Below are 18,637 nucleotides of genomic sequence, written 5' to 3'. Positions count from 1 at the left end.
ATTTAGTCCTTATTTTAAAATTCCAAGGTTTTTTTTCCACATTATTTATCCCATCTAAGTTAAAGGAAAAGTAATGGAGCAATTTCTCATTAAAACACAATTTTATTCTATTCCTAAAATTGGAATCACTAATTTTAGAGCTGGAAGTAAAAAAAAAAAGTGGAGGGAAGCTATAACACCACCCAATGTTTAAATAATACTCAGATACTAGCCACTGAAACTGCCATTTTTATTAAGCTCAGCAACTATTTTAAAAACGAAGATTTTAATGGAATGATAAGTACATTTAAAACACAGGAAATTGAACAAGTACATTCCAATGCTTACATTATACATTTACATTCATGTGAAATGCATGAAGTCATATGCTTGTGTATCCCTTGTATTTGGTACCTTTATATAACCAGCACTTATGCTCATTTTCTAAATGCCATTTTATATATGATCATTTGAAAATTAGTACAGTTTCCCCTGTGAGACAGAATAAATTCTGTTCATACTGAGTACTCAATAAAAATTACTTGTCCTTAAATGTTTATTTTAAGCTAATGTTCTACCAAGAGAAGTTATCTAATTTGCAATACGTGGGTTTCTTGGTATCAGGCTGTCTTGTTTGGTTTATAGTCTTAAGTGGCTCATAATAAATGAGGCAGTAAAAAGAATGAGAGGATGATAATCCTGAAGACTTAATTCTTCATGCCATAGATGAAATCACAACACACAATGATCTCAGATAATTATGCTAAATATCTGATAATTTTAAAAGCACCCATTTAAAATGCTTAAGTTTGTCATTTTATAATGAGATGACTTTAAAAAAAATCACAGAAATAATGAGGTGGTACAAACATTACTAAACCTAAGACTTCTGTTAGGTTTTTAAGTCCAAACAGTTAACATCCAATTATTCTAACAAACTCACTCAATTTGGGGATGGAATTCCTTAAGCTGAAAAGGATCATCGTTATCATTTTAAAGTAGGTACATATTATTTAAAATTTCTCCTACTGGAAAATCTGTAAAGTTATCCTTGAAAATATTAAGCCCAAAGAGATGCTTTCTTATCAATACATGAAACAAGCAATTTTCTGATGAACAAAAGCACTCCTTATGAGAAAATATATGGATAAGAAGTTTTTCCACAAAGTAATTTTTACATTTTTTTGTACAAGGGCATATTAATTCCAACTATGCAAATTTAATCCTCAAATAATATTGAATTTAACTTAAACATATACATAACACATTAAAAAAAATTGGACAAAAAAAATTTCCCCGTTCAATAATACTCCGGATGTCTAAATATTGCCACATAAGTGATCACTTTAACAACAACCTCCATAATGTAAAAGATATTAACTTAAATGGTCAATGAGATCTTTCTGGAAATTCACTTATATAAACAATGGTCTCAGGCTGCTGTTTCAACCTAAGAAATATTTTCAACACTAATTTGCAATCCTCTGAAAATAGAAGACTGCATAATGGCAATAATATCATACTGTAGAGTGACATTATCAGAGCCACTATGGTATATACTAGTGGGGTTTTCCCCACCACCTTTCTTCTTCCATCACAGGTATACAGTAAACATCAGACACTCAAAAAAATTGTGTAGCTTTTTTAATATACAAAATTACAACTGACTAAACATTCAGGACATCTGTCTTAAATAGTTAAAGACAGTAACAAAAGACCCTTTTACCTGAATATATGTAAAGCATACAAGCAGCTCTGAAAACATTTAAATGGATACATGGTGTACAACAAATGAATGGCTTTGAGAAGTAAAGGTTTATTGTGTTCTGTTCCCCCCCCAATAATTTTTTTTGGGGGGGTGGAAAGCTGGTTCCAGTTTTTTCATTTCTTCTCCTCAGATGTTTCTTTTTGTTCAATTGCATCTTCTGTTTTGTTATCTGGAGTCTTTTTAGATGCACTGCTGTCTACACAAGCAAAAAAAAAATAACTGCATAGGTTTTACAAGATTCAGATAATTCCAAACAGCATTTTCTAGCAAAAAAAAAAAGATGAGCAAAACAATATTTTAACGAAAGTAGAGATCTATTGGAACTTTGAAAATATTTAAGCAATGCTATTTACATTCTACTACTTTATGGTCAGCATTATAGTGCTCAAAACTAAGATATCAGGGTCCATAGCAATATTATTACATTAATAAAATAACATGATAGCTGGGAGAACTGCAACTAATTTAGTTCAATAAGCATTAATTGGGGCAGCTAGGTGGCTCAGTGGATAGAATACTGGCCCTTAAGTCAGAAGGACCTAAGTTCAAATCCGGCCTCAGACCAAACACTTGACACTTACTAGCTGTGTGACCTTGGGCAAGTCACTTAACCCCAACTGCCTAAAAAAATTAAAAACAATCAATAAGCATTAATTAACAGCCTTCTATGTGCTACATACAAGAAACAAAGATTAAAAACAGTCCCTGCAATTCAAGGAGCTTCTATTTTTGAAAGTGGGGGAAGAGAACAATTTGCACAGATAAAAACAAAATGTATATACAAAGTAATTTCAATTTGGGTTGAGTGTATCAATAACGACTGAGGATAGGAAATGGGAATCAGTAAAGGGCTTTTGTAGAGGTGGCAAAACTTCAACTACCTTTAAGGTCAACATGATTTTTTGAATTCTTGATTATGGAAATCTGGGATCAATTAGTCCTACAGATAGAGGCATAAGAGCATCAGGGTATAAAGGCAAAAGCAGCTGGCCAAAGTATTTTTTTGTCTCTAGGCCTCAGTTTCCTCATTTATAAAAAAATGAGGGTGTCATCATACTTGGTAATAGAACATTTCTCACATGAATAAGGTAGGACCATGTATTGGGAAAAGTTCAGGGATACAGAAGAAAACTAGGAGTTTATTGTAGATAATGTCCACATGGTTAGGCTCACAGGACAAGCTCATTTTTTATTTCTGGTGTACTTTTTTAAGTGCAGCTGGGTCTCCTATCATGGAGAAGGCTAGGAACCACGCTATCCATGGATATCTTTTCTTGAATGTTGAACCAAGTACCTGACTCAGCTATAGCCTAGGTAAAAGAACTTCAGAGTTAAGCCTGTATTGCCCCAATAATTTAGTAGCCATTTCTTTTGCTATAATGCTTTCATTGGGAAGGCGTTCTCCCACTTCAATGGGACAGAGTAAAGATAATCCATCTGCTGCTTTAAAGTCTACTATCAGTTTGTCCTGATTCTCAGATTGTATCTGCTTCTTTTAGACAAAAATACTGAACAGATCCCTTACGATCATCCAAGTCCAACTGTATACCATTTTCCTAGGTCAGCATTTCTTAAGCCATGCTCAACAGAACTCTGATGTTCTGTGACTAAGGCCTCCATGAGAAAATTTTGATCTAGCAGCATATTCCCCTCTGAAATATTTAACAAAAAGTAGTGTAGCACAGTGGATAGTAGGCTAGCCTTGAATGCAAGAAGCCCTAGATTTAAGTCATGTCTATGACAAGTAGTTGTCTATGTCACTCAACACTTCAATGTCCCTGGCAACTTTCAAACTATAAATTATAGAAGAATTGCATGCATATCTATCTATCAATAGAGTGTCCATACTGGGAGTTCCCAACTAGACTCCCTGTCTCATACCATAAAACAAATTAAATTATATACTTTAATAATTCAAATGGCTATAATTTCAGTGTTGGAACCTGCCAGCTTTTATAGCTTAGGGGCTGATCTTAGTCACTTAGAATTTATTAAATGACTACCATGTGCCAGACACTAAGCAAAGCCCTGTAAGATACAAAGAAAGGCAAAAAATAGTCTTTGCTTCCAAAGAGCTCACAGTCTACGTAGCTAATGAGCAATTCTTTGAGATGCTATGAGTTTAAAAAAAAAATCACCTAACAACCAATCAGGTGATGAACTCCCCCCTCCCCTTTTTTTTTTTTGGTGAGGCAATTGGGATTAAGTGACTTGCCCAGAGTCACACAGCTAGTGAGTGTTATGTGTCTGAGGCCAGATTTGAACTCAGGTTCTTCTGACTCCAGGGCTGGTGCTCTATCCACTGTGCCATGTGCCACCTAGCTGCCCCAAACTCCCTTCTCCAAACTTAGCTATATCAATGCTTGCATAGATAGGATACTTCCATCATCAAGCTAATACTTGAGGCTTTAATTGTTTAGTAGATCTTGCCAGAGCTTATGTTCTACTATCATCTTCAAGAATCCAGAATTTTGAATTTAGTGGAGGAAATAATTATGAATTTATCGTTAAGTCCTACTCTGATTTCCCATTGTGGATGGTGGTGACCCTGGGTTCTCAGAGATGATGCCTGCAGAACACAAACTGTGGCAGTTTCTACCATGCTGGAAAGGTTTCAGATATAGAATATCTGGCAAGTGTACATCTATTTATCAAGGGCCAGGCGAGATAAGTAGAGAGGAGCTCATCATGAGTAGACATGTTACTTTATGAATTCTTTGATGATGACAAGCCAAGAAAAATACAAAATGTCCCTTATCATTGGGTGATCTTCTACTTCTGCAGGAAAGGTATCAGAAATGATAGAAAATGTGACAGAGGGGGCTGACAGTCTCATAGATTTTAAATTGTCTATAAATATTAATTTAGTTTAGCTACTAATACTCTAAACATGAGATCCTTTTAAAATAACCAAACAAGTAGATGTAATGGAGGGACTGACTTGTATTGAAATTGATATTCTTGCTATAAATGAAATGATAAGATGAAAGAAGTTGGAACTACACTGAAGAATGGCTCGAAGTTTCTCTTTGAAGACGCAAATAAAGGAGTTGATGAAATTGGTTTTATAGTGCAGCCAAGGGCAACAAGAAACATAATTTCACAGGGCATCTGGTGATAGCTATAGCAGTGCTAATAACTACTTACAAAAAATGTTGCCATGACAATAACTGTAGCTAATATACCAACAGCTACTGTAGAGTATGAGATTAAGAAATTCTATCAAGAACTAAATCATAGCCTCCAAATTAAATCAAGATGTACTTGGTGACTTTAAGGACTTCATTGAAAAAATGAGCATAGGGGAAGACAGTGAACCCTTTGGTTTAGGAATAAGGTATGTGAAAGAATAATCCCTTGTCTACATATGGATATTTTCTTGGAGAAAGAGTTATGGCAAAGAAAGAAATTGATTCTATTTTAATGGACAGAAAATAGCTCGTTATTGATGTGAGAGTTCTTCCTAGATAAGCTAAGTGCAGAGAGATTTTTACTATCAAGTCTTATTAGAGCAAAAACCAAAATTCATATAAAGAGAATAAAAGGGACTGTGTGTTCAACTAAAACAACTCCAACCAAACTTCAAAAAAAATCATATTAATGCCAAAAAGAAATAGATGGAAGGAAGTACACTGTAATAGATTAACCATTTCCTAGAGAATTTTAAGCAAATCAATTAATTTCCATAAGGACCCCAACAAAGTCTAGAAACAACCTTAGGCAGCAACGCTTGATGTCATTATTAAGGAAAGAAATATGGTAGCAAAGAGCAATAGCAGTTTAAAATAGTAAAAATGTTTCTAAAATCTTATAGATAAGAATGGTGGAAAATCATGAGCAGTAGTGCTTCACAAAATGGGAAGGAGAAGAAAAAACAAATTTAAAGAAAGTTTGGTGAGAACTGAAAAATGGAAAAGACCTGTCAAGATTTATATGACAAACTCTTCATCATTACACACAGAGGGGAGCACCACATTTGGATTTTAACATTATAGTACTAAATATGTTGTATGAGTAATTGGAAACCCAAGTGAAGAAAACAAAGATTGGAAGAGTTTGATAACATCAAGTCTATACAGGGAAAAGACATCCTACAGGTGGTAATTTTGAGTATTGAGGAAGATGTTATCCCATTGAAGGGATAACAAAAAAACATAGAAAAAATATTGGATCTTTTTGTCACCCATTTCCTCACTCCCCAAATGGTGCCTGGTAGAATGCTAAAAACCACCAACCTACATGTCTCATTTCCTATCACTATAAAGTTTTGTAAGCATAATCTATATACACAACAAAGAGATCCTTGATGAAGTATGACAAGGGAATAGGTAGGCTTCTACAAATGATCTTCTACAGTAGACATCATCTCTACAAAGGCAACAAGATCCCATAATTTAATGAAAGGTGCAATATCTATATGAACCCACTGTGATTGTTTAACTATGAAAAGGTATTTGATTTGGGCAGAACAAGCTGTCACTTTATAGGCACTCTTCCAACAAGACTTTTCTTATGCATATGTTAAAATCATACAAGAGTCTTTAACAGATGTAATAAGAGAGAGAATTTTGATAATTTGCTGATTGATATCAAGTGATGCATAAAAAAAGAGACATATGCTGAAGGTGTTTGCCATGATTGTAGAGGCTATTCAACGGAAAGTCCAAACCCCTACATACAGATAGCAAAGTTCTGAGATATTCCTGTATTCAGATGACATTGTGTTCATTATTTCAAGTCCCAAGATATCATTTTTGTTGTTGTTGTTCAGTTGTTTTCAGTCTCAACAACTGCAAGTTTGTGTTAAGAAATAATGGGAAATAAAGATGGCTAGATAAAATGTAGTCCACTGACATAAGCTGGGTTTCAGGTGGTCAAATCAGTTCAACAAACAGTTATTACAGGCAATGAAAATCAGATTCTTGAATGACACAGAATAGAATTTTACATCTAGAAGGGATCTTAAAGGTTACATAGATTAATCTCTCATTTTACAGGTGAGGAGGTGAAGAGATATGAAACTGGTTGCCTAAGGTCTCCCAGCTAGGTAGACTTTTCAATTCAATTTATGGATAAATACTGGGTCAATCTAATAAGGTAAAATGTAGTAGCTCAACTATGCAAGTACAAAATGGAGGAGGCATGGGAAGTTCATCTGAAAAAGATTTGGGGATTTTAGTGGGCTCTGAGCTCAGTGAGTCAGCAGTGTGATAGACAGGGCAGCTAAGAAAGGTACTGGGACCTAAGACTGTCTTAAAAGAGGCATAGTATTCAGCTCTAATTAAGTGATAATATTATTGCGCTATGACCTGATTAAATCATACTTGTACTAATGCTCATTTCTGGGGTGTTAGGAAAGGCATTGATTGATAAGCAAGATAAAAAAGAGCACAAAGGACCGGAGATCATATGACATGAAGATTAATTAGTTCAAAGAACTGAGCAGGTTTAGATTTCAGAAGAAACAACTTGTGGAGGGAACATTACAGCTGCTAAACATCAGAAACGCTGTCAAAAAGAAATGGAATTACACTTGTTCTGTTTGGTCCCAGAGAGCAGAACTGCAAATTAAGAAGTCCCTAAGAGAAATGGGTTTCTTTGGAAGGTAGTAGGTAGGTTTCCTTTCACAGGTGGTAGTTAAGGCTGAATGATAACTTATCGTTATATATAAGACATATCAGATCAATATATATCAGATATATTATAGGAAGAATTCTTTTTCAGGAATGAGTTGGACTGCAAGGCCTAATAAGAGCTCTCCAAACTCTGAGATTCTGTGATCACTAGACAGGGAAGGGAAAAGTAAAAAATAAACACCTAAGACTATGAAATCTTGGCAAATGGAACATAAGCAACATTATTAAGTTTTCAGAAGGCTCTATGACATTCTGTGGGAAAAAAACAAATAAAAAAAAATTCTTGCCCTTGAAGGGTTTATAATCTACTGAGGAAAACAGAATCTATCCTTTTGAAAAATACAAAAAAACAAATTTTATACAAGAAGTGGAATTTGATTCAGGCTTTGGAGGACAAGTAGAATTTTATAAGTGCAGACAGGTGTAGGTATTACAAAAGAAATGAATAGGATGGTATGATGTTTGAGGAAATGTGAGATAGATTTGAATGGAGTGTAGACAGCTCATCTGGGAGAGTAAGAAAATTGAGTAAGTTGGAGTCAAATTGTAGAAACCTTATTAGATAGAAAATGGCCAGCCCCACAAGGTTTCCCTTGGGAGAATAACATGATCTGAGAGGTGTTTTAGGAAGTTTAATCTGGTTATAGTACAAAAGTTAAATAAGAGATGGGAGTTATTATGAAAGTCTAGGCAGAAGTTAATAAAGTACTATGGATGAATGGTAGTGATAGGAAGAAAAAGTGAGGGGCTAGTTCAAGAGAGAGAGGTTTTAGTGATTGCTAATAGATAGGGATGGGAAGTTGAAGGGAATGTCAAAGAGGTCAAAGATGGTTTTCAGGTTTTAAGCCAAGGAGAAAGTAAGCAGTCAGAAGGGCTTGGTTTGAAGTGTGGAAGGTGATCTTTGATTTTAGAGATTGTTGAATTTTAGATGATAGTAAGATATCTAAGTGTCAAGGAGATAGAAATAACAGACTGTATCTCAAGAGGGGGGTTGGGATTAGAGACAGAATAAAGATATGACAGAGAGCTCATCTATATTTCCACAGCTTTAGTTAGAGAAAATTTATAGAAGAATGGAAGGCCAAGAATTAAATGAAAGACGAAAGATAGAAGAACTGTCAAAAGACAAGAGCACAGCAGTAGAAAAAAAAACATGGTCCAGCTTCACAGAAATAAAAGGATAAAGTTCCAAGAAGAATGGCCAACAATGCTGAATGGAAAGAAGTCAAGGAAAACGAGTACTAATAAAAGGCCACTGACTTCACTGATATCCTATCAGATAATGATGGCAATGTCTCTAACTTTGGAAAGCATAATAGTATAAGCAATGTGGAATTTAAATACTTCCAAATAATAATTAAGATGGGGTCCCAGGCTAGTTTATAAGATAGTTTCAAAGGACAGGAAAAGTTTTGTTTTGTAAAAGAAAAAAAATGTTTTTTTCAAGGCATGAATTTCCATGGGAAGGGCAGAAGGAAAAACGTCAAGGTAAATAGTCGCTAATAGGTGACTATCACAAATAGACAATGAAGATGATTTTTTTAGTACAGGTTCGCTACCATAAATTGACAAGTTAATGAGAATCATGACACAAATAAGCTCTGCATTTTATAACACTGGTTTAAAAACAGAATGTGCATAAAATTCAAGATATTTTACATTTGTCATTTATTTCACAAAAAAAAAAAAGACACACACACACACACACACCTTCTTTGCTTCCTTTAGGAGTCTTTATAGTGCAAGATGGTGTTGGGAGAATCTTTGCAGGTGTGTAGGTATTTAAAGATATTTTTCTTCTCAGAGGTGGACTTGAATCACAAAGCTGAGAACCTGAAAGTAAACAATATATTTAAAAAATTACCTTTAAAAAATTTTACCTTTGCATTTTGGGAAATTTCACTTGCCAAACAAATGTGTCATAATAGAAACTTTAAATTAAAAATAATTTCTCTTTCTTTTAATCAATTAAATGTGCTTATGCTACAAATAATAAGCATTTCAATTCATAGTCTATGGAAAAACAAAAATTGCTGTACAAAAATATACTCTTCCCTTGACCACATTTCTTCACCTTCCCTATCCCTGGTTATCTCTTGAGTTGTTCATGCAACATCCCATTTATATCACACAAATGTGGCTCACTTGTACATTCTGTGCAAAATGTTATCAGTTAACTCTATTTAGATGGGAAAAAAGGTTATTGGATCATTAAAGATAATTGACTCACTTTCTATTTTATTCCTAAAGTAAAATCCACACTGTTCTATTTTAGCCTCATTGTTAATATTCTGAGATTCTATTTTAACACAATTTTCTTGATTAATGCTTAAGGAAACAACTAAATTTGAACTAAGCAGGCAATTTAATTTAGCTTAACCAACTAGCTCTTCCATAAACAGTATGTATATGTGTGTGTATATGAAATAAATTGTAGTATACTTCTACATGAACAGAAATACAAAAATGATATTTCAATCATAACACATTTTATTCCTTTCACTTTAAAGAGAGATGTACTCACAAGTTAGATTTATGAAGTAAACTTGGCTGACTCAAGTTGCTATCTTTCCATGTTTTTCTTCCTCTATGATGATTATTTCATAGGATTAAAGATTTAGAATTGGAGGGGACCTTAGAGGTTATTTAGTCCAACTCCTTTCATGAAAGAATTATTTTGGAAACAAAGAGGTTAAGTGTCTTGTCCAAGGCCACAGAGGTGGTAAAGGGCAGAGCCAGGATTTGAATCAGGTACTTTGACTCCACTATACCATGGAAAAATATTAATGCTGAATGATTTTAGTAAGAAAATTAAATGTGAACTTTACCTTATTTCAACATAAATACTCATTTTATCTATCTAAGCACCTTATAAAATAGCAAAGATCATAGTTTTTCCTATCCAAAAGAGTATAGCTAACAGGCTTAGTTAACTTTTTACTAGAAACTGCTACCTTTCAAGTAACATTGCACAATAGTCACTGAGTAACCTAAATAATAATACATTATACGCTATAGTTCTATTATCAATATGATACAGACATTGAATTTTTTTCTACAGTGGTAATAAGGGAGATCACGTGGTGTAGTATTAATCTATGAGCTTGATGTTGGTTCTTGGAAAAATAAAACAGATTAATGAGATAGTCTATAAGCAGTTAGGGCAGCAATGATCACCATGATCCAACATTTATTTATAAAGAACCAATCATGTTAGACTAAGCTAATTTCCATTTTTTTTGGACAAGATTAACAGACTAGTACATAGGATAATGGCACAATCACAAACACCTGGATTACAGTATTTGACTATTTCATGCTATTCTTATGGATAAGATGGAAAGATGTGGACTGGAATACAATAGGCAGGAAGATTAGGAACTGTCTGAAAGACTGGACTGAAACAGCAGTCATTCATGGATGAATGTGAACCTGAAAGGAATTTCTAATGGAATGCCACATCCTAATTCAACATTTTTATCAATGATTTGGAGGATACTGATGGCATATTTATCAAATTTGTGGCCAACAAAAGCTAGCTGACAGAATCAGGATCCAAAATGATCTTACAAGGCTATAAACAAGCACAGGTTGGATCTTCATTTTAATAAGAAACTGTTTTAAGAATCAGAAGTCAGCAAGTAGAGGCAAGGTGCCTATTTGTTGAGGAACTTGTAGAGAGGTTTAACATTTTAGCTAACAGTTAGACTAGATCAGGGGTGGAGAACCTGCAGCCTCCAGGCCACATGTCCTCAAGTATGGCCCTCTGACTGAATCCACATTTCAAAGAACAAATCCCCTTAATAAAAGGATGTGTTCTATAAAACTTGGACTCAAGTCAAAAGGTTGCACCCAAGGACCTAGAAGACCATAGACACAGGTTCCCCACCCCTGGATTAGATGACCTCTGAGGTCCTTAGATTCTACTTTTTTCTATAAATTTCCAGATCAACAGAAACATTAATAATTCAATTTAAAGTACTAATGTTCTTTCCAAATCTACTATAAAAGATTTTGAGATCAGTCATTTACCTATACCGCTGCATTTTCTATTATGACTGAGAATTTCCCTCTAGTACTACTTTAGTGAAAGCGGGCCTGGGGGGGGAGAGGGGGGGGAAGAAGAAAGACAACGTGAACACTATATTTGCACATGAGAGTGGCTTTCTAAGACCAAGTGTTTTATCTCATTTCATACCGAGATGTGGGATTTTAACATCATCTTACAGATAGGAAATGGGTATGCAGAGCAGATGAAGTTAATTTTTTAAATTAAGGTCACATCCATTAAGATTGGAGCTATAAAAGACTTAGCTGTGACCCTAGCCTGATACCTCTTCCACTAAACTAGTGTTTTCATGCAGGAAGATCAAACAAAAACAGATCTCCATGGTGATGCTGCTAAGAATGGCCACTTTATACTCCTTATCTGGTTTATTTAGAAAAACATACAGCTTCATCGAATTTCTTTTCTTATATATCCCAAGCCTTGGGGCATGGTGGTTCCAGATACCTCAACTCACTTGTCCGATTTTCCTGAAATGTTATGTGTATATGCCACCTAAAAGAAAGGTATTCTGGAATTATTTTTTTAATTATGGGAAGGTAAATTCTTTAAGAGGGGCTGTAAAAATGAAAAGCCTTATTCTATATTGTGAAATTATTTTTTTACGGTTTAGTAGATCATTTTACTTTCAAGTTATCTTTATGGAATGTAACCCAATTTCAATTAATGGTCATAATAACAAATTTTCATACAAGGAGGAGTTGTCATTCTTCTTTCATTTGATGGAAGTGCAATGGAAGCAAGAAAGTCGTCCACCTGCTTTAAAGATAAGGCGTTGTGAAGAGTTTCAAGAGGGCAGATAGATGGTACCATGGAATATAATTCAAAGCCTGAAACAGAAAAACAAAAAATACCGATGGATGCAAGAGAAATCATGAATGAAAAGGAAAAAGACTTGCATAGAAACAAAAGAAATTTATCTTTTAAATGTAAACACATGCAAACATATGAGATCTCTGAAGTCATGACATCAGATGCTATGCAGTATGGAGTTAGAATAAAATGTGTTAAAGATTCTATTTTATATGTAATTTCATAGTATAGCATTCACAGGGATAATTTCATTGATAAATTTGTAAAATGTAGGGAAAAAATTAAACTAAAGGAGGGAAGGGAAGAGCTAATCAGAGACACAAATTTCATTTTATATCCCTATCCCAGCTCAAATGTACAGATGATACATTTAAATTGAGTCTATTTTGTGTTCCTGATAATGTGATAGCACCAACTTCTAACTTAGGGACAGTTATGAGTTAAAACTTAGGGAGAACAATTTAGCCAGGTATACTATAGTCAAAAATACCCTCTTAATTATAAGATTACACACCAATATTGTTAATATTCATTCACTTACAGCAGATTTAAATTCAAGGACACAACTTTCACCTACCTTATTGAATTAATGAAATAATTTCCATCACTATAAATCACCAGTTGTACCCAAACAACATAAAATACAATTACATTCTCATTTAGTAACATTTGCACAGAAATACAAACAGTTGGTCAAACCAACATGCAGATAACATATTATTAATGCTATCCATCAAAAAAATTTTTTTTAAAAACACCAACCATATTTCTTACTATATCATATTTCTAAAATTGCCTGTTTAAAGCTCACCCAACTGAATGGCTTTTAAAACTGCTTCCACATATTGTTATGCCACAATTCTTTCTCTTCATTGACTATATTTTATTAAAAAATTCCATTCTCTTCACAGACAAAAGTTTGCAATACTTAAAAATAATGCCAAAATAAACTATATAGTCTCTAATTAAAAAGCAATTGTCTGGTTAACACAAACATTATTTGCTACTAGATACATTATTCTAACAGTTGTGTTTTGCTTTAGTAAAATTTTTAACTAACCTAAGTCTGTTACATTTTGACCAAAGAAATATCTTATAAATATGTTGAATTTAATTTAAGTTCTATGGTTAAAACAAGACCTATTTCTACAACTCAAGTACTCTATTTATGTAGAACCAAAATGTACTTAAGTACATAAGCAGAAAACAGTTCTCAGCAGCTTGATCTTCATGTGCAAAACAGGATAGCACATCAAAACATCACATACCATTTTTTTCACAACATTAAGTAAAAACTACCACTTTAAGCACTTAAGTATATTGATTTGGCACAAATATTACTATTTTAAAAACACAAAGATTCATGCAAGCAAGCGCAAACCCTTTCTTTGCATTAAAAAAAGAAAGTTACCTAGACTCCTTCCCCAAATGTTAATCACAACTTCACAAACTTGTTTTTTTATTGCATTTACCTATCATATTTTGTAACAAGCAAATGCTAATATATTCAGGATGCTCTCTATCTAGTTTTCCTTTCTCCTTCCATAATGTTTTTTTAATGGACAATGAAAGGGTTAATGCAATTTTTAAAAGCCACCCTGCTGTCATGTTTAGAAGCTACAAGAACATACCCCTGGAGCCTAGTAATTCCACAGAGGAAATGGACCGCCACCTATAGAGGTGTGGGTATTCTGCATTGAGGCCCAGAAAATAAGGTAAAGCACTGTCAGAAGATACTTGTTGCATCATGTTCCTCGAACTAAATATGAAGGGAGGGATAAGTCCATGAAATGAGTTAAAGGAGGAAACATGAAAGTTAAAGGAAATAAAAGTGAAAGAAGAGTCAAATAAAATACACAGGACAGATACATGACAGAAAAAAGCTTGAAAGAACAGGAAATCTTGAACACCCAAAGGCTAACTTACAGGAGTTCAAAAGAATGCATATTAATGTGCACTAGATCTTGAAAGGTGGGAAATTCATTTGGTTCAAGAATTTTTTAAAAATCTAATGTGGGATATTACAATTATCTTTGGCCTCCAATTGCTTCAAGAGTACTACACTAAGTCCAGTCTACACAGGCTTTCCTGCACACACATACTTCTCTATCCTTGCTCTAGAGCAAGGATTAAAAAATAAACAAAACTATCTTAACCTTGTGAAGTCTCAGAACTCTGCATCTTGTTTTTCTGTTAGATAGTTCTTTTAAAAAGCTCCTCTATAGGAATCTTCTTCAGGAGTTGAAGCTATGTCAAATAAGGCACTATTTCTCCAAAAACTTGCATTTAAACAGCTACAATGGAGGAAAAATGTGAAACTTTACAGCCAAACTTTCATATGTTGAGTTTAATTTCTTACTCCACAACCATAGGCCTTCAAGGAATGGCACTGCTTCGTTTACAAGGGAATTTGAGGACTATAAGAAGGAAAAAAAAATTAAACTTGTATTCAAATCTACCCATTTGACCTAGCTTTCTGTGAGCCTTGACTTCAAGCAGAAAAAAGAAAAATTCTCCTACATAAAAATACCTCTATTTTGAGGCATTTTTTGGCTCAGCCATAAAAATTGTGCATAAGAAGAATAAGGCTTTTCAGTCTCTTTTAAACTGTTTTATTTCTGTCAAAAGATCCCTGAGTTTTAAATGATAAAAAGAAAGAGGTTGCTATTCAAAAGCTGCCCAGCACATATCACATTAATCCCATCAAGGATGAAGGAATTCTGGGTGACAAGGGGATTCGATTGTGAAAGCCCTACCCCAAGGAAGCATAACACCACATGATGATGAAGTTTGAACTCCCTGGTTGCCTGAGCTTTACCACAGACAGAAAATGGTGAATTTTGTATACTTGTAATCTATGATTACGTATCTCAATAGAAATATCTATGTGACCAGAAAAAAGGAATCAGGGAAAAGGTATTTTAAAGGATATTAAAACTATTAAGAATTAAGAATAAGTATAATTAATTTTGATATTATAAAAAGGATATGGTTGGATCACTTGGTAACTGGAAAGACAAAAGGAACTTCCAGTGTAGATTCAGAATTAAACTGATCTTCAACATGGGCAATTAGAATTTTATTTTAAAATTTCATAAATGACATCTTTATGTAAATTAAAAGTGAGGAAGGGAGCTACACAGTGTTGTTATTTTAGATACATAACAAGTTAGAACTGTGTGCTGGTTTGAGTTAAAGGACAGATGAATGATACTGTATACCCCATATTTGGAAATAAAGTAAAAAATGGATGAAGCAAGGGAACATCTTTTAAAATAAAAAAAAAAACGTACCATTGGTTGGGTGTCGAGCAAATGAGATAGAAAACCTTTTAACAGCAGAACCACGTGTGGCGTCTGAGAAAGAGAAAAACAGGTACCTGAAATTCACAACAGCTACCAAAAGAGGGACATTTAAAAAAAGAGGGACAAAAGATGAGAAGGTTAGAATCCAGTGACATGCAGAAAGGATCATGAAAGAAGGCTGTAGGCCAAAATACTGGTTAAAAGAATTAAACTGGTTTGCTAAAAACTGCAAGGCATTTAATGAAGTGTATGAAAGAAGGAGAAGCAAGATGAGCAAGTGATTTTGGTATATACAAAACTGTACTGGCTAAAGTAAATTTATGTGGAGTGTATAAATAAGTCTGTAATGTAGCTACCTTGACCTGAGGATTAAGAACTACATACCCCTTTGAGCTTCCAACTCCTGACAGAACAAGCCTCTATACACTTCAAAGACCCTCTAAAAACTAAAATATATATATACATATATAAATATATAATAAATAAAATAAATATATAAAAGCAAGAAGTTTCTTAATGAGGAATACTAGAGTTTTCATCCTATGCTGTCAATATTTTAAAACATGAACAGCTTGACATTTCTTTCCATTTCTTACACAAATTGTTTTCACTGTAGTTTAGTTCAGTATCAGTAAGGATTTAAGGGGGAAAACAGACAGAAGTTTCAGTTATCACAGAAAAATTTCTCTTCGTTTAGCCATTCTCCTCTCACAAAAAGCAATGCTTAAGAATTTACATGTCAACAAACTCTCAGGATACAAATATTGTATATAAACTTGAAGTCAATAGCTACAATAAACTTTGCCAAACACATATCCAAGCTGTGCATAGTGAAGAGAGCCTGAACTCATACAATTAGGCAGAGAGGGTCACTGGCCTAAGGCTTGTCACTGAGGAATAATGTGTGCTCATGGGTGTGTGCGTGGGTGCACATTTGTAACTGTGCGTGCGTGCGTGTCTGCACATACCATCTATGCAGCCAGAAGAAGTCAGCTTTTTACGATGAGTACGAGCATAATCCTGTAGGTTAGGTGCACTTGAAGAACCCCCGAGCACTGAGGTGCTAAACAGGCTCGCACAGTGAGACCCTGATGGGAGTTAGAGAAAATACATACAGCAACCGGTGTTCTTCCATTTACATTGGGGTGCATGCAACATGCAATTAACATGGCTCAGGTTCACAATATGCTTGTAATGGCTTAGTGTAATAATTATTTTAATTTACTGCATCTAAATATCACTATAACACACATACAAGAGGAAATTTGATAAGGAGACTTAAAGCTACCTTTGCAGGCAAAAAAGGTCAAAGAATATTTAGTTTTATATAAAACCTAAAACATAGCAATTTAAAAAAAAACAAAGAAATTAATAGCCTAGGATTCTCTAGAAACTGATCCTTTTTTTTTGGCAAATCATTATCTTGAACAATCCTCAAAAACTTCTTTTGTGCTATGAGAAAGATTATGTTAGTAAAATTACAGTATGGCATATTATAAAGTGATATATTTTAGTCTATAAAAGACACTTTAGTGAATTAGAGAAACACAACTAAATGTCTTCTCTAAATCTCTGGATAAAATTCCACTTATTTTATTTTTGTTATACTATAAAATCAAAGCTAAACTACTACTTGTAGAGGTAAGTTACTTTTGTGTTTCTATTATATGTATGTTAAGAAAACTGACTAAATCATCTGGAATTTGTACTATCAAATAAATAACAAATCCTTTGTAAAAAAAGAAAAGTGTCACCTAATAAAACACATTACTAGCATATGTGATGAATCCCAGCCAGAATAAGTTGTGCCTGGTTTGTGGCAAGTCTTTATACCCAAGCAAATCCTTCACCAATGCATCTATCAGTTTCCACCAGCGCTATCATGTTACATCAATTAAGAAAAGGAAGATTATATAAATTTTTAGCAAGACACTGTGGGAAAATCAAAATCTGTCATCATTAAATGTATTCATTTGACTAGAGAAAGTAGAAACATAAAATTACCACAAATATGTAGGCATAATACAATAGTTCAGACCCTTTATACAGAGAACGCAGTACATGAATTTAATCCTATCTTAAATCTACATAGGTAAATGCTAATTACAGCAAACACCACATCACTTCATATAGTTTATCAACCATATGAATTTTAAAAAGTTAGGATTTATAATTTTATCACACAGAATAATGATTGTTCCACTGTTACTTAGAATGTATGTAAGAAAATGCTAGGGGATAATATTTTACAGATGAACAAAAAGGTTTGAACTTTGCAACCATCAAATTTTCTTGGAAGTTGCCAAAAACAAAACCAAACCAAACCAAACCCAACTACGTATCAAAAGTGAGTTTATTTCTAAAGAGGCTTTATATAAAGTTGAGGAAAAATTTTAGTTTCAGAACACAAAGTTTAAATCTAATTGAATGATATCTTTCAATGGCCTAAATAGTGTGCTACAGGTTGTAGCAATTCAATTTATATGGTTTAACAGCTAGGGATTATAAGAAAATGAATGTTTGTCCTAGTTCACTTAACTGAAATATGTTTTGTGAACTTATATTAGCAAAATATTGGGCAACTCATTATTCTTGAATGGGTATGTACAAAGTATAAAGTAAGCATAGCATTTGGTCATGCTTTCACAACTTAAAAATTTACATGTGTGCAAGACAGCATATATTATTAGGTTTGTTAAAGGAACAATATTCCCATCAACCAACATACCTACTGCACTCTGCTTTTGGTCCACATTCCTTTGTTTTCTCAGAAAATTAGTATTTTCTGAAACAACCTGGATAAGTAAAGCAAAAAAAATGAGGCAAAACAAAACTGAAAAATCAAATGTCCATTATACTTGATACAGCAGCCTGTTCCAGACAGACAAGGGTTAATAAGCATGATAAATATTAGTAGAAATACATAAAACACAAAAGATCATGCAAGATCCCCTTCTGAAGGGAGTCCATTTCACATGAGATCCTTGCAATGAGGTGGTGCGAAGCAGGCATTCAGAATGAGGACATGTATGAACCAAGACAGATGAAAAGAAATCATTTATAGATCAAT

General features: G+C 33.8%; 1 protein-coding gene across 11 annotated transcripts in view; it reads right to left on the bottom strand.

Moving 5' to 3' along the window:
• Window positions 1-215: 215 nt before the first annotated feature.
• The window catches only part of PPIP5K2 (diphosphoinositol pentakisphosphate kinase 2), a 93,084-nt gene continuing 74,662 nt past the window's right edge, over window positions 216-18,637 (bottom strand). For 4 of the 11 annotated variants that reach the window (XM_078153070.1, XM_078153069.1, XM_078153073.1 and 1 more), the window contains 6 exons: window positions 18,296-18,362; window positions 16,536-16,655; window positions 15,556-15,618; window positions 12,142-12,279; window positions 9,094-9,216; window positions 216-1,943 (listed from right to left, as the gene is read on the bottom strand). In XM_078153070.1, the coding sequence (XP_078009196.1) occupies window positions 1,861-1,943; window positions 9,094-9,216; window positions 12,142-12,279; window positions 15,556-15,618; window positions 16,536-16,655; window positions 18,296-18,362 (594 nt within the window). In that variant the 3' untranslated portion in view covers window positions 216-1,860. Of the gene's footprint in view, window positions 1,944-9,093; window positions 9,217-12,141; window positions 12,280-13,930; window positions 14,022-15,555; window positions 15,619-16,535; window positions 16,656-18,295; window positions 18,363-18,637 lie in introns of those variants that run through there. The other 7 variants (XM_078153072.1, XM_078153076.1, XM_078153074.1 and 4 more) reach the window with 5 other exon arrangements.

The sequence above is a fragment of the Phascolarctos cinereus genome, unplaced genomic scaffold (genome assembly GCF_003287225.1).
Source record: "Phascolarctos cinereus isolate Bilbo 61053 unplaced genomic scaffold, phaCin_HiC Scaffold_4;HRSCAF=312, whole genome shotgun sequence".
Taxonomy (NCBI): Eukaryota; Metazoa; Chordata; class Mammalia; order Diprotodontia; family Phascolarctidae; genus Phascolarctos; species Phascolarctos cinereus.
This window is presented reverse-complemented; position numbering and strand designations above follow the sequence as displayed.